Here is a 24860-nt window from a genome sequence, read left to right on the forward strand (position 1 = left end):
TTCGCTTCCTTCATACCGGGTGAAGCTAACCCATGTGTGTATCCACATTATACTGCCATATAGTGATGATTATGGCTTACAGCCAATGAAAATCCAAAAGTCATTATCTCAGTAAATCAGAATGATTAACAAAAAACACCTGCAAAGGCTTCCTAAGAGTTTAAAAGGTCCCTTAGTCTGTTTCAGTAGCTCCACAATCATGGGGAAGACTGCTGACCTGACAGACGTTCAGAAGGCAGTCATTGTCACACTCTACAAGGAGGGGAAGCCACAAAAGGTCATTGCTAAAGAAGCTGGCTGCTCACAGAGTGCTGTGTCCAAGCATATTAATGGAAAGTTGAGAGGAACTAGGTGAACAAGCAACCGGGATAACCGCAGCCTTGAACGGATTGTTAAGAAAAGGCCATTCAAAAATTTGGTGGAGATTCACAAGGAGTGGACTGCTGCTGGAATCATTGCTTCCAGAGCCACCAAACACAGACGTATCCAGGACATGAACTACAAGTGTCGCAGTCCTTGTGTCAGGCCACTCATGACCAATAGACAACGCCAGAAGCGTCTTACGTAGGCCAAGGAGAAAAAGAACTGGACTGCTGCTCAGTGGTCCAAGGTGTTATTTTCGGATGAAAGTACATTTTGCATTTTATTTGGAAACCAAGGTCCCAGAGTCTGGAGGAAGAGTGGAGAGGCCACAATCCAAGCTGCTGGAGGTCTAGTGTGAAGTTTCCACAATCAGTGATGGTTTGGGGAGCCATGTCATCTGCTGGTGCAGGTCCACTGTGTGTTATCTTGACCAAAGTCAGTGCAGCCGTCTACCAGGAAACTTTAGAGCACTTCATGCTTCCCTCTGCCGACAAGCTTTTTGGAGATGGAAATTTCTTTCTCCAGCAGGACTTGGCACCTGTCCACACTGCCAAAAGTGCCAATGCCTGGTTTACAAACAACAGTATCATTGTGCTTGATTGGCAGCAAACTCGCTTGACCTTAACCCCATAGACCATATATGGGGTATTGTCAAGAGGAAGATGAGAAACACCAGACCCAACAATGCAGACGAGCTGAAGGCTGCTATCAAAGCAACCTGGGCTTCCATAACCCCTCAGCAGTGCCACAGGCTGATCGCCTCCATGCCACGCTGCATTGATGCAGTAATTGATGCAAAAGGAGCCAAGACCAAGTATTGAGTGCATTTACTGAACATACATTTCAGTAGGCCAACATTTCATATTTAATATCATTTTTCAAGCTGGTGTTATAAAGTATTCTAATTTACTGAGATACTGATGGGTTTTCATTGGCTGTAAACCATAATCATTAACAGAAATAAACACTTGAAATAGATCACTCTGTGTGTAACGACTCTATATAATATATGAGTTTCACTTTTTGTATTGAAGAACTGAATAAATTAACTTTTTGATGATATTCTAATTCAGTGAGAAGAACTTGTATATACTGCATTACTACCATATAGACTATCCTATTATACTACATTGCTGTCATACAGACTGTATATTCTTTCTGTTCTCCATGGCACAGACAGACACACAATGCACGATTTTTATCGGGTTTCAGGAGTGATTTTCATATTGCCCAAACCTGTTATTTTACATAGGTGAATTTGAGCAAGCATCACATGCTTGAAACAAACCGATAACATTGTAAAGGTGCCAACAATTTTGTCTGGCCTATTTGTGGGGTTTTGTGTAAAATGATGTCCAATTTTCCTTTTCTTCTCTGTTTGTTTTTGTGTTAGAATCATAGAATGTTAGAATTGGAAGGGACCTCCAGGGTCATCGTGTCCAGCCCCCTGCTCAATGCAGGATTCACTAAACCATCTCAGACAGATGTCTGTCCAGCCTCTGTGTGAAGACTTCCATTGAAGGAGAACTCACCACCTCTTGTGGCAGCCTGTTCCACTCATTGATCACCCTCACTGTTAAAAAGTAATATCTAATCTGTGTCTCCTCTCATTCAGTTTCATTCCATTGCTTCTCGTGTTTCCATGCACAAATGATAATAATGATGATTCCTCTACACTGTGACAGCCCTTCAGATATGTGTAGACAGCTATTAAGTCTCCTCTTAGCCGCCTTTTTTTGCAAGCTAAACTTTCCCAGATCCTTTAACCGTTCCTCATAGGGCATATTTTGCAGTCCGCTCACCATCCTGGGTTAAAGTGGCAGGGCGCGCAAATAGTAAATGCTCTCATCTTGTTGTAGAGAGCCATTTAGTATAATTGTTTACACCTGCTAGATGACTCCCAGCCAATTGCTGGCAGTCATCCTACAGTATATAAAAGACTACGTCTCCCTGGTCCTGGTGCAGCTAGACTGTATGTGAAGTCCCCTGGTTCCGATGCAGCAGCACCTGAACGTTGTCCCCTGGTCTTAGCGCGGCCAGTCCTGAGTCTGAAGTCCATTGGTCCCGATGCGGCTAGTGACCTGTTCCTGAAGTCCCCTGGTCCCTGTGTGGCCAGTGTCTGAACATTGTCCCTTGGTTCGTGTGCTGCCAGATTGATGTGTCTGAACATAGCTCTAATCTGTGTCAGCAAGCAGCTGCAGTACCGGGATCTGCCTAGGAGTGTACCTGGTGGCTACTTGCAGCCCGGTCTGTCTCCACCATCAAGACCTCCAGTGAATACCTAGTAGCTGCTTATCTACAGCCCTTCCTAGGCAGGCCCGGTCTTGTGGGTGTAACAGTTTGCTTGGCCATGGGCCCTACTGGTCCCCAGTCCTATCTGCGCTCAAAGCTGTGTTGGCAGCTGCGTCCAATTGGAAGCCGTGAGGTCTGGACAACTTGAAACTTGTGCTCCTGGAATGGAACTTGTCCTGTCTGATCTGCCTCAGTACTATGGGGAGCCAAAGCAGTGCCGTGGGTTCCTGGAGCAGTGCATGCGGCACTATGCAGTTTTCAGTCAGCACTTTTCCTCTGATTGGGTCAAGGTGGGATTCCTGACATCCTACCTAACAGGAAATAACCTGGCATGGCTCATCCCCTTATAGAAAAAGGGGCTCCTACCATCTCGGATCTGCGGGCCTTCCTGGTGGCCTTCTGTATGGTCTTCGATGAACCGAACCCAGAATCTCCTGCAAAAACTTTCCTTCCCAGCATCCAGAAGCAGACCAAGTAGGTGATGCGTTTGAGGAGACCGGCATGTCTGGCTATATCCTTTCAAAGACCACCTATTCCCCAGCCTGTTGAGGCAGCTACACATGAAGAATCCGTGAAGGTCGACCGTGTTTGGCAGACTGATCAGAAGCCAGAACTTCATCGTGAAATGGGATTGCAGTATTGCTGAGGTTGTACGGAACATCCTGACAGTCTTTGTCCAGTGAAGTCTAAAAAAAAAAATCCAAAACCTTGGGCTAGTGGGAGAGGCCGCCCTTGGCGGGAGTATTCCCCTTCCACAGATGACTGTGACTGTATCCGTGACAAGTGGAGGCTTTAGTTCGGTGGGAAAGTTTCTGCTGCAAGTCGTGAAGAGTCTATGTCAGTTTCCCTTCCGACAGCTGCAAAATTGCTGGAAGTAATCCTCTATAAAAGACTCCCTCTCCCTTAGGGAGTTGCCAAGCAATGAGTTGAGTCATTAGGTAGTTGGTGTTCTACTGATGCAGTTGTGAGGTCCCCTGGTCCCAATGCGGTCAGTGTCCTGAACCTAAACCCTGGTCCTGATATGTCAAGTCTTGTATCCGAAGTCCCCTGGTCCCGGTGCGGCCAGTGTCCTGTTTACTAAGTCACCTGATCCCAGTGCGACCAGTTCCTGAACATTGTCCCCGGTCCGTGTGCGGCCAGTCCCTGATCCAGTATCCTAGACCAATGTGTCTTAACATAGCTTTAGTCCGTGTTAGTGGACCTGACCCCTGTGGTTAGCAGCTGCAGTACCGTGATCAGCCTAGGAGTGGTACCTGGCGGCTACCTGCTGCCCAGTCTGTCTGCACCATCAGGAGCTCCAGTGAACACCAGGTAGCTGCTTAGCTACACCGCTTCCCAGGCACACAGGGTCTTATGGCACAGTGGGTCCACAAATCCACATGAACCACTGTTGGGTGTAACGTGTAATTGCAGTAATTATCTGGGAGAAATACTTCATTTTCTGGTAAAATTTCCAAGGTGCCAACACTTTCAGCCATGATTGTATACTGTTTTACTGCCATATGTACTATATTTATATACCGCATTACTGCCATTTAGACTGTACTCATAAAATGAAGATACTTAGCGCTCCAATTGGCCAATTCTTTTGTGCTCACCAGCCGTGACAAGACAACCTTTCATTGATGGGATCCTAACTATTAGACTTGCCTATCCTTGGCCAAAGTCTAAACATTTCATCTATTTTTTTTCCGTCTGGTTACAATGGATTACATTTTGATGCAAAAAATCCCTGCCAGAAATAAAACATTCAGGCCAAATGGTGCAGACAAACCGGTTGGTGATGGCTCGGATAGGCCGTTCACAAGGTAATCAGTGTTCACTGTTGCAAAAATAACAGCTTGAAGACTTGAGCTCTGCCAACTGCGCACAGATGAACAGGCAGAGGGTTGTCAGAGAGGTCCCGAACAACGAACAGGATTCTAATCTAATTTGTGGAATAGCAGCTGCGAAGCTTAAAGGGAATTCCAACATTTCATCATTTGTGTTCTTCATTTCATTTAATTAGGATAATCTGAAAAACGTATTAATATTTCCAAATCATACACACCAGTATTGGCTTCTCTGAAGTGCTGTCATTTCAGAGTTGCACAAGTCACACTTTCTTAAAGCAACACTTAATGTACCTGCCAACAGCTTTAAGAGGGTTGTCCAAATATCGGTTGAAAATGACATATGGAAAAAAAAATGCATAGTACTCTAATATACTGTACATTCATTTAAAATTTCAATAATTGGATGTCGTAATGATATTCATTGCTGCTATATTAGAAAGGGGTGGCAATGTGAGCACATTTCGAACATGTGATTAGACAATAGGACTTTATATCAAAATAGACGTCTAGTTTTTGGACTTGTGGTCATCTTACTTCATCTTCCCATCCAGTATTAGGAGAAGGGTTTTTTTCCTCCTGATGAAGAGGTCCTGCATGACCTCAAAATGCGTTGACTCTTGAAACCTGCACAATAAACGTTTTAATTTTATACATCGTTGGTCCTTCATCAGCAACGCATGAGTGATACCTCCATCCTGTTTCCGTCATTTCTTGGTCTTGCCTACGACCGCAGCAGCTGATTTACATGCCTGTTACACGTTGCATTTGAGCAACCATACCAGGTGAGTGAATCCATCTCCTTTGACACCCCACTGTCATTAGATAAGACCCTATTGCGCTTTTTTGTTCCCAGTTTCTCATCTTCATCCAGTATTAGGACTCACAGTTAACTTTCTTCTTCTTTCCATCCAGTATTAAGACTCACGGTCCTCTTTCTCCATCTTCCCATCCAGTTTTCGGACTTGTGGTCACCTTTCTCCCTCTTCTCATCCAGTATTGGGATTCATGGCCATCTTTCTTAATTTTTTCATCTAGCATTGGGACTCATGGTCATCTTTCTTCATCTTCCGATCCAGTATTAAGACTCTCAATCATTTTTCTTCAACTTATCTAGTATTAGAATTCATGGTCATCTTTCTTCATCTTCCCATCCAGTTTTGTGATGTGCATTTGTCTATCTTCATTTTCCTACCCAGTATTGGGACCTTTAGTCATCTTTCTTCATCTTCCCACCCAATATTTGAACTCATGGTTCTGAACCTTCATCTTTCCTTCTAGTGTTGGGACTTGGGTTCATCTTTCTTCTTCCGATCCAATACTGGGACCTTTAGTCATTTTTCTTCATCTTCCCATTCAGTATTTGAACTCATGGTTTTGGGTCTTCATCTTTCCTTCTAGTGTTGGGACTTGGGTTCATCTTTCTTCTTCCGATCCAATACTGGGACCTTTAGTCATTTTTCTTCATCTTCCCATTCAGTATTTGAACTCATGGTTTTGGGTCTTCATCTTTCCTTCCAGTCAGAGGGTTGGCGATGTGATGCGATGCGGCACGATTCTACTACGTGATTAGACAAGATGACTTTATATCAAAATGGACATCCAGTTTTTAGACGTGTGTTCATCTTTCTTCTTCCCATCCTGTGTTGGGACCTTTTGTCATTTTTCTTCATCTTCCCATCCAGTATCAGGATTCATGGTCATCCTTCATCTTCCCATCCAGGTTCAGTATTAGGAATCATAGTTATGTTTCTCCATTTTCTCATGCAGTATTGGGAATTACGGTCATATTTCTTTGCCTTTCCATCCAATATTGGGACTTGTGGTTATCTTTCATCTTCCACTCCCGGGAAGCTAGTCCACGGCTTATTTTACCATCAGTGCCATGTGTACATCCAAATCCTTTGGTCCTTAACAAGTTCCATTGCATGTGGTCCCGTCTTCCTCACTCTTGACTTGACATGCATAGAACATGCTTTTGCCCAAACTACCATGGATCTCTCAATCTCACCTTCCCATGTTTGTCTGGTACAGTGGAACAATGGACACAACAGGTTTTCCTACTTGTTTTGTATCAGTGTGATTATACGTGAATGTTCCTGGATCAGGAGAGACACTGTGAGACAGCATAGAATCCAGTAATTGTCCCGCCGGCTTCAGTGGCTGCACTGCCATAACACTGCTGCTAGCTACTATAATAAGATAGGGACATTATCAATGATGTGTAAATTACCCTGACATTGAAGCTTTTATTTGGCCAGTGTGTTACCACTGTCTTCCCTTTTGGTAATTATAACCAAGTTTTATTAGACAGGAAATGAGATTTCTGCTCGTACCGGGCCCGGTGTAACGGAACATATTTTACAGTAAATACTTTCCTGACAGGTCACATGACTGCTGTAATTACTTACATGGAAGCTTTTCACGTTTATCTAAAATTTCTAGAAGCGAAATATTTTCCGCGTTGACAATTACCGTATATTCAATAAATCCTTGAAGAGATTTTAAATACATTGCAAAAAATATACATACAGGGAGTGCAAACGCTAAAAATTAAAATTATTTTTGGGAAAATTCATGGATTTCTTCGTACGAAAGATATCATCCAAGGTGAGTACACCCATGACATTTTTGTAAATATTTAATTATATCTTTTCATGGGATAACACTGAAGATCTGACACTTTACACAGCCATTAATGCCGAAACCGCTGGCAACAAAAGTGAGTACATCCCTAAGTGAAAATGGGCAAATTGTGACCAATTAGCTATTTTCTCTACCCGGTGTCCACTCATATTAGTGTTACAAGGTCTCAGGTGTGAATGGGGAGCAGACGTGTAACATTTGGCATTATCGCTCTCACACTGTCTCATACCGGTCACTGGAAATCAACATTGCTCCTCGTGGCAAAGAACTGCCTGAGGATCTCAAAAAATGAATTGTACATAAAGATGGTCGATGCTATAAGAAAACACCCTGAAACTGAGTTGTAGCATGGTGGCCAAAACCATACAGTGGATTAACAAGACGGGTTCCATTCAGAACTGGCCTCGCCATGGTCGACCAAAGGAGTTGAGTGCTCAACGTCACAACCAGAGGTTGCCTTTTCACAATAGAGTGCTGCCAGCATTGCTATAGAGGTTACAGTGGTGCAGTATCAGCCTGTCAGTGCTCACACCACACACTGCATTAAATTGGTCTGCATGGCTGTCGTCCTAGAAGGAAGTCTCTTCTAAAGATGATGCGCAAGAAAGCCCGCAAACACTTTGCTGAAGACAAGCAGACTAAGGACATGGATTACTGGTACCATGTCCTGTGGTCCGATGAGACCAAGATAAACTTATCTGATTCAGATGGTGACAAGTGTGTGTGGCGGCAACCAGCTGAGGAGCACAAAGACAAATGTGTCTTGCCTACAGTTTAGCATGGTGGTGGGAGTGTCATGGTTTGGGGCTGCAGGAGCGCTGCCGGCTGGGAGAAGCTACAGTTCATTGAGGGAACCATGAATGCCAACATGTACTGTGATATACTGAAGCAGAGCATGATCTCCTCCCTTCAGAAACTGAGCCGCAGGGCAGTATTCCAACATGATAACGACCCCAAACACACCTCCAAGACAACCACCGCCTTGTAAAGAAACTGAAGATGAAGGCACTGGACTGGCCAAGCATGTCTCCAGACCTAAATCTTATTAAGCATTTGTGGGGCATCTTCAAATGGAAGGTGGAGAAGCGCAAGGTCTCCAACATCCACCATCTCCGTGATGTTGTCATCCACAAGTGGAAAAGGATTCCAGAACCTGTGAGGCCCTAGTAAACGCAATGCCCAACACAGTTAAGGCAGTGCTTGAAAATAATGGTGGCCACAAAAAATATTCACACTTTGGGAACAATTTGGCCATTTTCACTTTGTTGACAGCGGTTTAGACATTAATTGCTGTGTGTTGAGTTGTTTAGAGGGCACCAAATCTACACTGTTATACGAGCTGTACAATGACTACTTTACATTGTATCAATGTGTCAGATCTTCAACGTTGTCCCATGAAAAGGTATTATAAAATAATTTTAAAAATATGAGGGGTGTACTCACTTTTGTGATATACTGTAATTGCATATGACAAATGAAGAAAGAAAAATTTACGTTTTCGCCTTCTTGAGTCAATGGTTTACCGCCAGTCAGTGGTGTGTATGGAAGATATGGGTTCTTTAATTATGGTGCCCAGTTCTGACGTCCATGACAGTAGTACTTGGTTTTTGTTTCACCTTCAATGTTTTTTTTTTTATAGACCTGTGAACCAGTTGTCCACTGTCGTGCAGCCAAATGAGCTTTCTCGACCATATGAAAACTTTTGCTATTGGTGCAACTTGCCAGAATATTCGAGAGCCGACTGGTAGTGCTCCATTATTAGAAGGGGCAGCTATGAGAAAATGACGTTCCCTACAACAGACCTGGAATTATTCCTCAGGGTTCTTTCACCAGGGAATTATATACTCTTGCTTTTTCACTGCAGAAAACCCAAACAAACAAAATGGTACCTCCATGGAGACCAAAGAGGCACTGAGAAGATAACCAAGGCTCAGTGATATCACAACCTGTAGATCTTGTAGAGGAAACCTGTAAAGTCTATCAGCTCAGACAGGTTACTCTGGCAGACTTTGCGCAAGCCACTCCGAGAAGAACCTTCACCCGTTAAACGTTATGCAGGGATCTGGACTTATAATGGAGCCCCTTGGATAGTATCCACGGAGTAGCTGCTAGCTGGAGGAGCAAGCCTGAGGCAAGGATGGTCCAGCAAAGCCGGGTCAATATCAGAAGAAACAAAACCGGGGACTAAATCAGTAGGCAAAACTGCAATCAAAGGAATAGCCAAAGTCGGGTACCAGGTGATCAGTCAATAAGAAGAGTCAGTCAAGTCTAAGTCAAAATTATTAGCTATTACAGATAAAAACATGGCTGGCAAAACAAGACAGTTAAAAGTCAGGATAAACTGAACTGGGAAAAGGCACCAAACCACAGGAATAAATCCAAGCACAATAAAATCGACACCCAGAAGTACCCTGGGAGTCTTAGAAGGGTGTGGTACTGCCCCATTGCTGGTGACATCTCAACCACCAGCGCCACCCTCATAGTGAATGTGGTGCTGTCTGGTGACAGAGGCTGGCGTTACAGAAGCAAGTCCAAATCGGGGCTTAATAGAACCTCAACCTGGAGCTGACCATGAAGGAAATTATTTTCTGCTGAAGTTTGCATTTTTTGGGGGGTGCTAACATGAAGCCGAGTGGCTCTGCCTTTCGGTTTCAATGATCAGCGGGCATTCCAACATCTGTATCCCAACTTACGTAAACTTCTGACATGTTTCTGTAACTTAACAAAAGTTTAGAAATTACAGGTACACCTTAATTAAATAGGGTAGAAGTCCACCTGCTCTCTACAACTGGAGGGTGGACCCTCACGATAATTTCCCCCATAGACACAAGATGTTCGTAGCTGGTCTCCTTTATGTAGAGAAAGTGTCATACATAGAAGAGACTAAGCCCCTACATTATGGTGCAGCTGGGTTTTGATGGCATCGTCCTGGTTTCCCCTTCAACGAATGGGGCCAATTATACACCAGCAAACACTGCAGACCCTCCAATGAGGATAGCCCTGCACCGAACAGGTGGCAATCTTACCAAGCAATAGAAAAAGGATGAAATTAAGAAACGGAGGACCCTTTCTCCTAAGGGCTGTGGACAAGATGATACTTATGCTTTTTTGTGTGTTAGATGCTCTGTGTGGATATTCATTGAAAATCATGTTGAAAAAAGCACACAAATAGAAGAGTCCACAACTAGAAAATGCACACAATTAGAAGAGTCAAACAATTAACAGGGTCACAGAACTAGAAGGAGCAGATACCACAACTAGAAGGAGCACACAACTCGAAGGATCACACAACCAGAAGGGTCACACAACTAGAAGGGTCACACAACTAGAAGAGTCACACAACTAAACAACTAATAGGAGCACACAATTAGGAGGGTCACACAACTAGAAGGAATAGGAATGGTGGCGGGTGCACCACTAGAATATAAACAAATATATAATAAAGTTACAGGGTGCTACACTAAGCATGGAAAGAACAAAATATGATCAAAGAGAAGAAGAGCCAATGCATAAAAACGTGCACACCTGCTACAGAATGTATAGCAAAATCTGAAGTAAATTTTATTACAAGCAAGGACACCATACATATAAAATCAATTAAAAACTGTACCAAATTACACAACACCCCCATCAAACAGTCTATACAAAGAATACAAAATCTGCAATAAACACGCTATATGTACTATAACAATGGACAAGGTATTTACAAGGTGTATCAAGTAATGCAAACTAAACCACCATAAATATCTGCAACACAAATAACCAAATCAAACCCTGTATAAGACACACTCTAGGCGTCCCTATATGTGTCATAAATTATAATCAAGAAAAGACATGTAGCATGTATGTAAATAAGATGTGCCGAAGGCCCTATAAGGGTGAAAGGAGGACTGCAAACAAAATAGAAATCGCAGTATGCGGGTCTGCAAACAAACCCTGGGGGCCACTGAGGATGGCAATAAAAACTCAAATAGACCAGGCAATACAATGCATACAACCTGGAACCCGGTCATATAACCAGCATAGAAATGTGGACCTCAGAGAGAGCACGAGGAGATATAAGTTGCTTATAAATAAAAGCAGCAGAAGTGCAAGTCCAAAGGTCACCCGGGCGCATCAGGGCAGAGATGTGGGGTGTAGGAAGATCCCACGCGTATCGCTGCTAAAGAGCAGCTTCGTCAGGGAGACTCCTTGCTTGTAATAAAATTTACTTCAGATTTTGCTATACATTCTGTAGCAGGTGTGCACGTTTTTATGCATTGGCTCTTCTTCTCTTTGGACACAACTAGAAGGGTCACACGACTAGAACAACTAATAGGAACACACAATTAGGAGGGTCACACAACTAGAAGGGTCACACAACTAGAACAACTAATAGGAGCACACAATTAGAAGTGTCACAAAACTAGAAGGGTCACACGACTATAACAACTAATAGGAGCACACAATTAGGAGGGTCACACAAAAAGAAGGATCACACAACTAGAACAACTAATAGGAGCACACAATTACAAGGGTCACACAACTAGAAGGATCACACAGCTAGAAGGATCACACAACTAGAACAACTAATAGGAGCACACAATTAGAAGAGTCACACAACTAGAAGGATCACACAGCTAAAAGGATCACACAACTAGAAGGATCACACAACTAGAAGGATCACACAACTAGAAGAGTCACAGTATATTTGCTGTTTATCCGCCTATTTATGGCATATTCTCTGCTTATACTCTTATAACCTTCCATCTTTTCCATCAATTTATACCAGCCACAATGTATAAAACATTACATAACACAATATACAAAGACACACACTGACAAATCACAAGAAGACTACAAGATAAACGATGAGTTCACAAATACAAATCATCAATTATAAATGTAGCAGAGCTGAATGTTTCAGTGGATAGTCAGAATTTATTGTTCGCACTTCTCTCACATGCTGTAAGTTAAAGGGATTGTCCATTACTAGGATACTGATGTTCCATCATTAGGATAGGTCATCAATATCAGAATGGAGAGCGTCTTCTAGAAGGGAGGGATGGGAATCTTCATAATTGCAACAGACTATGGGTATGCTATAGAATTTAGTCACTTGGTGCCAGGATCTCTGGGGATCCCAGCAGGGCATGACATTCAGCTCTGCTACATGTTTACGTCTTTTCTACAGGAAACTATACTGGGATCGGACTGACACTACATGTCCCTCTGTTATTCCTCTTGGAAATGTATGAATTCATTGATATATTTGGATTTTACAGTCACTACACACCCAATCAGAGCGGTCAGTGACAGACTGTGTAGAGACACACCCATTTGATAAGAGAACAGTCACGCCCACTTGACATTTCCAGGAGGAATAACAGAGGAGCAGCATAATACAAAATTATGGAAAAAAAAATTCCTAGGGAATAAAATGATTTACTAAGACAGACAGTGGTCCGGGGTAACTTTGTGGGGTCACTTTGTAACACGCTGCTTGTTCCCTGGAGTCTATATTAGTCCACAGAGGATTAGGTAGATTTCTTATAAGTTTTCATTTCCCCCTTTTTTGGGGGGGTTTCTCCAGCTAAGAACAATTGACAGATCGGTGGAAATGTCCTAAGGGGGGATGCACGGACCAAAGCAGGTGGGCAGACGTGGCAGAATCTGTCCGCACATAAATAAAACCTTACTACAATGGATGATAAAAAAAAAAGAGCGAGTTAAAGCTGATTTATTCCGGCCTTGGGGGGGTTTAGGAGAATAAAGCTGATGGAGCATAAGAGGATTTAATGAGGACGGGAAAAAAAATAATTGTACAGTGCCCCAGGTAACTACGACTGAGAGCTAAAATCCAAAACAGCGGAAATCAGGTTATATCCGATACAATTAGCGCATTATCTTAATATCCTGCGGGAGGGACATTCAGGTAGCAGAATTTATGCAGCGTTTTAATAATTTTGCCCAGGTTTCATTATTTAAAGTCCATGTGCTCATTTTTTTTTTTTAATATCAGAAACACCTTCTACCGTTGCTTTCACGCAGCTCCTATGCAGATCAATGCGTCTCTGCGGTAACAGACTACAAGCGAGTTCTGTGTGTAGTCTGATCCTGAGGCTCTTTATGATTCCCTTACATCTGCTCCTCTTCTACAATCTGTAGGTTGGTTAGGGCAAAAGGACACATCTGACACATAGGTCTGCATAGTAGCTGCATACACCTAACGGCGGGAAAATAAATTCAACAACAGACTGATATTGAAATATGTGGAATGTGGAAACACTGCCTCAAGTTTTTGGACAGCAGCTTTGCATTAATGCCCTCAACGCTGATATTTTTGTAATTTATTTATTTTTTTATTGTAAAAAAAATTATGTTAATTCAATTCTATAATATTTCTCGGTTACTTTTATTCTCCACATGAGCTACACAGTTGTAGAAAAAAAATGTGATTACCTGCAGCTGCCACTAGAGGGAGCTAAGGTGTTATATGCATACTGGGTTATAGTTTAGATAAATTGGCTCCACCTAGTGGTGGCTACTGGAATTCAAAATTTTATCTTTTTTACTTTATGGCTATGTAAGGGATTGGGACAGCTGTATTAAAAAAAAAGTTGTGACCCAGAGAAATTATTTTGAACTTTTTGGATCTACGGTATTTTAATAAATAATAAAAAAAATAATATGAAAGGTCACACATTTTGTATCGCTTTTATTACACTGCAATCTGTTGCGGTTACATACACAGACATTTTAGGGTGACATATTGGGGGACGATAAACTGAAATTACAGACAATATAGACAGGAACTATAGGACGAAAGGTGAAACAAAACACACGATCTCAGGGGGGCACCGACACTACATCAATGTACAAACCTTTTTCCAAACTTTATTTAAATGATTTGTAGTGTCTCCTGCAGCCTTGAGGAAATGAAGAAATATTTCATTAAAAACGATAGAAAAATATTTCACACTATAAATTCCAACTTCTATAAATAAAGTATGTGGAAAAGCAATATATTTTCTATTCCGGTCCGCTCTCTACTGGGATTTCAGTTCTAGTAAATACTTGTATTCTTGAATATATTTTCTTAAAACTGTGTATTGAGTGTTTCCTGTGTTAGTCCTCCTGGTAATGTAGGAATAAATTGACAACTGGATGTTAACACTTCTCTTGACAATATGGCGTGCCCAAGGGAGTAAGGATCCCGCTGACACTAGGTCATAATCCAACTGGATGTGCGTCCCAGGGTGCACATCCAGCTGAAATGCATTGCAGTGTAGAGACCCGCCGGCTCCCTGCACTGTAATACAAGCTGCGGCCAATCAGAGGTCGGCAGTTGACTTTGGCATGCAAGCCACTGGCGGCGCACAGCAATGACTTCTAGCTCTGCCTGTCGAATGCACGTTGTGGACTTCTGCGTCAGATAAAAAAAGAGGAAGTCACGAGGTGTGGGAGGGGAGGAAGGTGAGAATAATGTTTTTTTATGCAGTAAAACACAACAACAGGATGGAGAACACATATACCAGGATGAGGAACATATATACCAGGATGGGGGACAACAATACCAGGATGGGGGACAAATATACCAGGATGGGGGACAAGTATACCAGGATGGGGGACAAATATACCAGGATGGAGGACATAAAGTGGGAATGGAAAGTATTCAGACCCCTTTAAATTTTTCACTCTTTGTTTCATTGCAGCCATTTGGTAAATTCTAAAAAGTTCATTTTTTTCTCATTAATGTACACTCTGCCCCCCATCTAGACTGAAAAAAAAAACAGAAATGTAGACATTTTTGTAAATTAATTAAAAATGAAAAACTGAAATATCACATGGTCATAAGTCTTCAGACCCTTTGCTCAGACACTCATATTTAACTCACATGCCGTCCATTTCCTTGTGATTCTCCTTGAGATGGTTCTTCTCCTTCATTGGAGTCCAGCTGTGTGTAATTAAACTGATAGGACTTGATTTGGAAAGGCGCACACCTGTCTATATAAGACCTCACAGCTCACAGTGCATGTCAGACCAAATGAGAATCATGAGGTCAAAGGAACTGGCCAAGGAGCTCAGACACAGAATTGTAGCAAGACACAGATCTGGCCGAGGTTACAAAATTTCTACAGTACTCAAGGTTCCTAAGAGCACAGTGGCCTCCATAATCTTTAAATGGAAGAAGTTTGGGACCACCAGAAGTCTTCATAGACCTGGCCGTCCAGCCAAACAGCTATCGTGGGAGAAGAGATTTGGTGAGAGGTAAAGAAGAACCCCAAGATCACTGTGGCTGAGCTCAAGAGATGCAGTAGGGAGATGAAAGTTCCACAAAGTCAACTATCACCGCAGCCCTCCACCAGTCAGGCCTTTATGGCAGAGTGGTCCGACGGAAACCTCTCCTCAGTACAAGACATGTGAAAGCTGAAAGCCCGCATAGAGTTTGCTGAAAAACACATGAAGGACTCCCAGGCTATGAAAAATGAGATTCTATGGTCTGATGAGATGAAGATAGACCTCTTTGGTGATAATTCTAAGAGGTATGTGTGTAGAAAACCAGGCACTGCTCATCACCTGCCCAATACAATCCCAACAGTGAAACATGGTGGTGGCAGCATCATGCTATGGGGGTGTTTTTCAGCTGCAGGGACAGGACAACTGGTTGCCATTGAAGGAAACATGAATGCGGCCAAGTACAGAGATATCCTGGATGAAAACCTCTTCCAAAGTGCTCTGGACCTCAGACTTGGCTGAAGGTTCACCTTCCAACAAGACAATGACCCTAAGCACACAGCTAAAATAACAAAGGAGCGGCTTCAGAACAACTCTGTGACCATTCTTGACTGGCCCAGCCAGAGCCCTGACCTAAACCCAATGGGGCATCTCTGGAGAGACCTGAAAATGGCGTCCACCAATGTTCACCATCCATCCTGACGGAACTGGAGAGGATCTGCAGGGAAGAATGGCCGAGGATCCCCAAATCCAGGTGTGAAAAACTTGTTGCATCATTCCCAAGAAGACTCATGGCTGTACTAGCTCAAAATGGTGCTTCTACTCAATGCTGAGCAAGGGGTCTGAATACTTATGGCCATGTGAGATTTCAGTTTTTCTTTTTTAATAAATTTGCAAAAATTTCTACATTTCTGTTTTTTTCAGTCAGGATGGGGTGCAGAGTGCACATTAATGAGAAAAAAATGAACTTTTTTGAATTTACTAAATGGCTGCAATGAAAGAAAGTGTGAAAAATTTAAAGGGGTCTGAACACTTTCCGTACCCACTGTATATACCAGGAAGAGGAACATATTTCCAGGATGGGGGACATGAAAGGATGGGACATATACACCAGGATGGAGGACATATATACCAGGATGAGGACCATATTGTCAGGATGGGGAAATGCATGAAAGGATAGGGACATATATACCAGCATGGGGACATGTATATCAGGATGGGAGATTACTACATAATGGGGGAAACATGTATGTCCTTGCACAATTTAGAACACTACAATGGTCCTTACATCTGACCGAAATGTGGGGGAAGGGGGGGGCAAGGTCCAAATTTTGAAGCTGGGTCCATCGGACTCTAGTTAGGGACACACCATTTATATGGACACACCTGGGTGGGCCATTTATAAAGATGCAATCCAAAATGGCCGACTTCAAAATGGCCGCCACGGTCAGCACCCATCTTGAAAAGCTTTTCCCCACCCATATATTAATGTGCCAAAAACATTTTATTTAGCTTTATCCATATACATGGCCCACCCAGGTGTATCCATATAAATGGCCCTCCCTGTAGATACTTTTCTACTATAAAATGGAACTCAGTGGGGTTTACACCCACTTTTATTTTTACAGGCGAGACCTCCTCCTTTCCCAGCCCTATTCCCACCCCCTGAACATGCACTTGGCAGTCACTAGTTTTCATGAGATTATAGCTGTAACCAGGAGATGTGTCAGAGAGGGCTACCCTTTTTCTTGGAGCCTTGGGGACATTTCCCTTCTGTTTCCTCCTACAACTCTGTCAAGTTCCGGCGGTTCTCTGAACATTCCTGCATTTTATCCATGGATCCGAAAGATCAGATTCCACCCAGATCGGCAATTGTTGCAGTACGTGGTATTGTAAGAGGGTAGCTATATATTAAAGGGAATCTGTCAGCAGGTTTTAGATAAGTAATCTGAAAAAATATGATGTAAGGACAGAGACCCTGATTCTAGGGATGTATCACTTACTGGGCTGTTTCAATAAATTCAGTTATCAGCAGGAGATTATCACTAGAGGACTAAGTGTTTCGTGCCTCCTAGTCCAATCCCACTCCCAGAACTGGTGCAGTGTACACAGAAAGTAGCCAATCAGTGGTGTGGGCGGGGTTATACAAAGTTCAGCATTCTGAGCTCTGCAAGATCTGCAGCAGAGAAAACAGGGATTCTATCACAACTGCTGCACCTAGTACACTAAGTGATACATCACTGGAATCAGGATCTCTCCCCTTTATCATGCCGCTGTCAGATTAGATATACAGTGAAGGAAATAATTACTTGATCCCTTGCTGATTTATAATTAGACATGACCAGTGTTATGATCTGGTGGCCTTGGAGCAGCATGAGACGTACTCTGGAGAAGGTGGTCCCTGTACTGACCGCAAACCCTGAACTTAGCAGCGCAACTAGAAGTAGCCGTGGGGGGTACCTAACACTCCCTAGACCCCTCGACACAGCCTAAGATCTAACTACCCCTAAAGACAGAAACAGGAAACCTATCTTGCCTCAGAGAAAATCCCCAAAGGATAGATAGCCCCCCACAAATATTGACTGTGAGAGGAGAGGGAAATAACATACGCAGATATGAAATCAGATTTTAGCATAGGAGGCCATACTAGCTAAAAAGAAAGAATTGAACAGAGTACTATGCGGTCAGTATAAAAACACTAGAAAATATCCACCGCAGAAAATACGGATCACCACATCTGACTAAAGACATGGGGGGTATATCTGCATCTCCAGAGAAATAGCTAGGCTGCAAAAAATCCTTCACAGACCAAGCTGGACAAGACAAAAACATGAAAATGCACAGAACTATAAGGTCCACAGCAGGTGGACAGCAAAAACAAAAGCCAGGACTTATCTTTGTAGAAAAACACAGCAAACTGGAAAGACCAGCAGGGAAGTGAATCCTTCAAGAACAATGAACAACTGGCACAGACTAAAGGATCCTGCAAAGCTATATACCCCAGTCAGACCTGCAATTAGTAGATACACATGTCCACTCCTGCAGTCCAGGCACAGCTGCATTACCCTCTATAACCACCGGAGGGAGCCCAAAAGCTGAATTCACAACAGACCAGTCTATAATTTTAAGCATAGGTTAATTTTAACATTGAGAGATAGAATATCAAAAATAAAATCCAAAAAAATCACATTGTATAAATTATATAAATTTATTTGCATTTTGCAGTGAGAAATAAGTATTTGATCCCCTACCAGCCATTTAGAGTTCTGGCTCCTACAGACCAATCAGACGCTCCTAATCAACTCGTTACCTGCATTAAAGACAGCTGTCTTACATAGTCACCTTTATAAAAGACTCCTGTCCACAGACTCAATTAATCAGTCAGACTCTAACCTCTACAACATGGGCAAGACCAAAAGAGCTTTATATTGTAAGGATGTCAGGGACAAGATCATAGACTTGAACAAAGCTAGAATGGGCTACAAAACCATAAGACGCTGGGTGAGAAGGAAACAACAGTTGGTGCAATAGTATGAAAATGGATGAAATACAAAATGACTGTCAATCGACATTGATCTGGGGCACCATGCAAAATCTCACCTCGGGGGGTATCCTTGATCATGAGGAAGGTGAGAGATCAGCCTAAAACTACACGGGGGGAACTTGTTAATGATCTCAAGGCACATGGGACCACAATCACCAAGAACACTATTGGTAACACATTACTCCGTAAAGGTATAAAATCCTGCAGTGCCTGCAAGGTCCCCTTGCTCATGAAGGCACATGTGCAGGCTGTCTAAAGTTTGCCAATGAACACCTGGATGATTCTGTGAGTGATTGGGAGAAGGTGCTGTGGTCAGATACGACAAAAATTGAGGTCTTAGGCATTAAATCAACTTGCTGTGTTTGGAGGAAGAGAAATGATGCCTATGACCCAAAGAACACCATCCCCACTGTCAAGCATGAAGGTGGAACATTTTGTTTTGGGGGTGTTTCTCTGCTAAGGGCATAGGACTACATCACCGCCTCATTGGCAGAATGGATGGAGCCATGTACTGTAAAATCCTGAGTGACAACCTCCTTCCCTCTGCCAGGAAATTAAAAATGGGTCATGGCTGGGTCTTCCAGCAAGACAATGACCCAAAACATACAACCAAGGCAACAAAGGAGTGGCTGAAAAAGAAGCACAATAAGATCATGGAGTGGCCTAGCCAGTCTGCAGACCTTAATCCCATAGAAAACATATGGAGGGAGTTGAATATCTGAGTTGCCAAGCGACAGCCTCAAAATCTTAATGATTTAGAGATGATCTGCAAAGAGGAGTGGACCAAAATTCCTCCTGACATGTGCACAAACCTCATCATCATCTAGAAACAACGTCTGACTGCTGGGCTTGCCAACAAGGGTTTTACCACCAAGTATTAAGTCTTGTTTGCCAGAGGGATCAAATACTTATTTCTCACTGCAAAATGCAAATAAAGGTATATAATTTATACAATGTGATTTTCTGGATTTTATTTTTGATATTCTATCTCTCAATGTTAAAATTAACCTACCCTTAAAATTATAGACTGTTCGTGTCTTTGTTCGTTGGCAAACTTACAAAATCAGCAAGGGATCAAATAATTATTTCCCCCACTGTAGAGTACATCAATAAGCTATAGAGGAGGCGGTAAATCACGTCACATTCAATGGATTTCCACCTACGGAGATACATGAAGACGACGATTCATTACGAGCTGGAAGGGAAACGAGTGCGTTTTGGGTCAGTCCGCAGCTCCGAAAATAAAATGGGAAAAACAACCTGGAGGTTTGCCAAGAAGCCGGCTGCCGTCCTGGCCGTACGTCGCATGATGGAGACCGCTGGGTTTAATTGGCCTTCACCATTTACAAGGCCGGCTGCTATGGAAGTTACAGATAAGCGGCAGAGAGACGAAAACAATGGAAGCGTCTGAAGCGTAATAACAAGATTATTGTTACTCCGCTAATAGAACTGAGTTATTGGCTGTAAATATCGCGGGTTACAGGATCCGCAGACGCCGCCGTGCACCGGAGCGAAATCGCTCAGCTTCTTCTAAACAGGCGGAAGGGTCAGAATGTTTTAACCCCTTAAAGACTGAAACGTTTCTACAGGAGCACAGAAGTCATTTTTTTTTTCCCTCCCCACGTTCTGGAACGTTGGGGCCATTTTCAGCTGTGGACACAGAAGTAAAAAAAGAGCTGCTTACAGAAGGCAGGTTTTGCTGCACTTTTGCTGTTTTTGGGGCAGATTATATGCGTCATGAGTCTACGGTACATATTTAATAACGTTAGTTTCAGTCACCAAAAAGGTGCAAAAACGCATGCCTTTTTTAAAATATTTTCTTATTGCTTTCTATGGTGGAAAAAAATGCTGCATGTTTACAAAAAAGCAGTAGTTTTCTAATTCAGTCAAGAAAAAAAAAGGAAGCGTGTGCATGAGATTTTGGAAATCCCATAGCTGCAAAAAGTAGCTTTTAATTTGCATAAAAAAAAAAAAAGATTTTAAAAAAATCTGCAAAAATGCAATGTGTGAACATACTTTAAGTCTGATGCTTTCCGTTTCCTAACTTTTCATTAAGCCGTTTTGTCTCTTAAAACACTGCCTGGTGGGGGCCTGGTCCAGATTATTCCTGCCCATGGTTGCACGCCATGAATCATCTGACAGCTTCCCATTAAAGTGAATGGAATCTGAGATGCAATATCAGCCAGAGGTAACAATCTGATATTGACGGCCTTTAACATTAAACTCCCCAAAAAATCCTTGAATCCTCCTAATAAAAAAAAATTCTCACAGGTTTGATCAGTGGAGGGAATTTTAAGTGACCCACATCAATCATCGAAACACAGGGACAGAAGCTCAGTGTTGCGCCCTTTGGATTTGCTCAGAGACACGAGCAGAGGAATATACAAACTCTTCTACTTCTCATGACTCCATACATTGATCTGCTCTGGTTTCCATGATGAGCTGAACAAGGTACCGGACGCCATGTAACATATCAGAAGATTAGTCAAAGCTAGTTCTGAGTTATTCTAGAGAAACTGTCACTATGGCAGATGTATTAAAGCACCGTAAAAAGAACCTGTCAACAGGATAAACTACAAGCATTGACACTATTACACTGATTAAAATGAAACCTTGGGTGATGAAATCTGTCTTGTGGTTCTTGTGTAATCAGTGTTAGAAGTTTTCAGTTAATGAGATTCTCATGCTTTGGGGTGGGACGGTAGATCAATACAAAAATGCCCAGACTCATATTAATCGGTAAGCCAAGCGCCATCACCTAGCTACCTGTATACCACTCCATTACCATATACTAAAAAAAGGAGAAACATAGGAGTTTAATGGTAGAAAAACTTATGGCAAATCTTTATTAATACAATCACACATATACTGCCAATTTTTTTTTCTTTTTTAAAGAATATATATGATGGTAAAGGACACCAATAAGCAACATACAGCACCATATAAATATGATCGTCCAATGAAAAGGACTAAAAGTGTATAAGGTCAATAGCCCTTCCCAATTGTGTGTCCAAACATATCCCTTCAAGACCTCTAGGGGGAGGACAGAACAAGTTCTGTCCCAATGGTTAATGCATGATAATGTCCACAGTTCATGATAGCTCCATCTCACATGCCACCATGTAGGTACAACCTTTTAACATAGGTATTAGACAGAATGAATAAGGGTTAACCTTACTGGTGCCGTAATGCGCAACTGGACGCACCCTGACGTACGTTTCGCCGTTTTACAGCATGGCTTTCTCAAGGGGAGGTGTGAAATCCGTCTTGTGGTTCTTGTGTAATCAGTGTTAGAAGTTTTCAGATAATAAGATTCTCATGCTTCGGGGTGAGACTGTAGGCAGAGTGTTATTTTCCTGCTCTAAGCCAGGGAAACCAAGAATAGACCTGCTTATAGGCCGCCCAGAAGCACAAACATGTTCCTCATAATAGAAACAGCCAGCCAGAGAGAGACAGAGATGGGCAGCCAGAGAGACAGCCAGCCAGAGAGAAAGCCACCCAGCCAGATAGACTATAAAGGCACGGATGATTGACCTCGTGGAGACCAAAACATCCAACACCGCGGAGACACCATCACGTGTTTCTCAACGCAGTGATCCAGAACACTGCCCCCAAATATGCAAATGCATGTAGAGGAGCTGCAGAGACACCATCACGTGTTTCTCAACGCAGGCAGTGAATAGCCAGGCCTTTCCCTGGGAAGGAACAACCAAGGGAAGGGCAGCATCCAATAAAGGAAAACATCCAATAAAGGAAAACCACCTATGCCAAGCATGGTATCCATCCACAGACAGCTGTTTCGGGGTTAGATAGAGACAGCCAGCAAGAGAGAGACAGCTAGCCACAGAATCACAGCCAGCAAGGAAGAGAGAGACAAAGAGACTCTTTGGCTGTCTCTCTCTATCTGGCTGGCTGTCTCATTCTCTGGCTGGCTGTATCTCTCTCTTTGTCTGGCTGTCTCTGACTGTCTCTCAGATGAAAAACATGTTTTTGCTTCAGGGCGGCCTGTGGGCAGGTCTTTCCTTGGTTTCTTAGACCTAGAGAAGGAAGATAAGACTCTGCCTACAGTCTCACCCCAGAGCATGAGGATCTCATTAACTGAAAACTTCTAACACTGATTACACAAGAACCACAAGACAGATTGCTTCCGCCCAGGTAATATTTTAATCAGTATAACAGCGGAAACATGACAATGCCTGTAGTTTACTTAGCAAAATCCTGCTGACAAGTACACCTTAAGGAAGACTTGCCACTCGCTGAAAAATGAGTTGAATACATTGTAAAAATCCCTGGGTGCCTCTGATTCTGCCACTTTTTTTTACTTTTTGAGTCCTCCATTGCCGAGATATTTACATTTGTTGCTTCTGGAGCACAGCATATAAAGTGCCTGTTTGCAGACCAACTGAATGTTTCTTCAGAGTCTTCTCTGGGGTCATGCGCTTTCAACTCTCCCTTCCAGATGCTGCCAATCACAGCTCTACAACTGATCTAGCAGTCTTAGACGCTGACGAGTTGAGACTGGCAGCATCAGGAAGGGAGGGGTGAAAGCGCAGGCCCCAGAGAAGACTCTGAAGAAAAGCTGAGTTGGTCTGAAAGCAGAAATTTCACATATTGAGCACCAAAAGCAACAAATGTCAATATCTCGGCAATGGAGCATCACAGCTCAAAATGGAAAAGCTCGTCATAATCAGGAGAGCTTAGGGATTATTTTGTTAACAAGGTATTGAACTAAAAAATTTTGAACGAGTGAAAGTTACTCTTAATAGTGTTCTACTCGTGGGTGCAATAAATGTTTTCTAATCAGCCATTAAAAATGACAAACGGGTTAAAAATAAATAATTAATGTGGAGTTACATGGTTTATAAAATGATCCCTCTAAGAGAGTTATCAATTTTGGAAAGGAGGGGTTCAATGATGGGAACCGATTGAGAGTTGTTATACAAAAGGCGTTTTTCCCACCTCATAAAGCACTGGCGTATCACCAAGGTAGCCCACCAATCCTAACAGTGAAGGGACCACAATGCCGATTCCAATAAATAGAACTTTGCTGTAGTTCCCCCACAGTCGGTGGGCCATACATTTATTTGATCGATGGCTCTGCAGACTCCACGAGAATATGCCGCCCAACAAGACCCAATCTCTAGTGATGAGCGAGTGTACTCATTGCTCGGGTTTTCCCGAGCACGCTCGGGTGACCTCCGAGTATTTGTTAGTGTTCGGAGATTTAGTTTTCATCGCCTCAGCTGAATGATTTACAGCTACTAGACAGCTTGATTACATGTGGGGATTCCCAAGCAACCAGGCAACCCCCACATGTACTCAGGCTGGCTGCTAGCTGTAAATCATTCAACTGTTGTGATGAAAACTAAATCTCCGAACACTAACAAATACTCGGAGGTCTTTGAGTGTGCTCGGAAAAACCCGAGCAACGAGTATACTCGCTCATCACTACCAATCTCCCTTCCACTAGACATCTTCCAACCACCACCTTTGGTCACATTTTTCAACTGACATTCCCCCATGCTTTATATTAGTTTGGTCAACACCACAACATCTAAGCAATTACACTCCGAAAAATGTGACTGGTGCCAGCCGTGTGGGATTTGATAAACCTTTGGATCTGTTGACTACTGTAGAAAAGTCGTCAATAGATCACCTGCATGAACGATAGAATACGTTGGCTTTCACCATCCCAGGAGAGGTGCAGCTCCGGCCGTCTGTGCTCTACTGGAATAATTACTTCAGGATTTTTGTCCACATTTAACCAATAAATCTGCCGGTGTCATTTTGTGACGCTTTGTTCATTAATCATGTTCACAGGGGAGGACTGTAACATTTACCTCCGGAGCCTCTGTCACTCCACATTGTGGCCATGACATTAATTTATACAAGTTAGGACACTCTTAAATGAATTGGATATTAGTCCCATATTTCCAAGCTCAGCACAGAAATCACTTCAGTGAAAG

The 24860-nt window shown here is 42.7% G+C and overlaps 1 protein-coding gene across 7 annotated transcripts in view; it reads right to left on the bottom strand.

The window, feature by feature from the left end:
* GRIK1 (glutamate ionotropic receptor kainate type subunit 1) overlaps positions 1 to 24860 on the bottom strand; it is a 376723-nt gene that overhangs the window by 99263 nt on the left and 252600 nt on the right. For 4 of the 7 annotated variants that reach the window (XM_069760823.1, XM_069760824.1, XM_069760822.1 and 1 more), the window contains exon 9: positions 13997 to 14041. The exons of the other annotated variants lie outside the window; for them this stretch is intronic. In XM_069760823.1, the coding sequence (XP_069616924.1) occupies positions 13997 to 14041 (45 nt within the window). The remainder of the gene's footprint in view (positions 1 to 13996; positions 14042 to 24860) is intronic. 7 annotated transcript variants of the gene reach the window in all.

The sequence above is a fragment of the Ranitomeya imitator genome, chromosome 3 (assembly GCF_032444005.1).
Source record: "Ranitomeya imitator isolate aRanImi1 chromosome 3, aRanImi1.pri, whole genome shotgun sequence".
Classification (NCBI taxonomy): domain Eukaryota; kingdom Metazoa; phylum Chordata; class Amphibia; order Anura; family Dendrobatidae; genus Ranitomeya; species Ranitomeya imitator.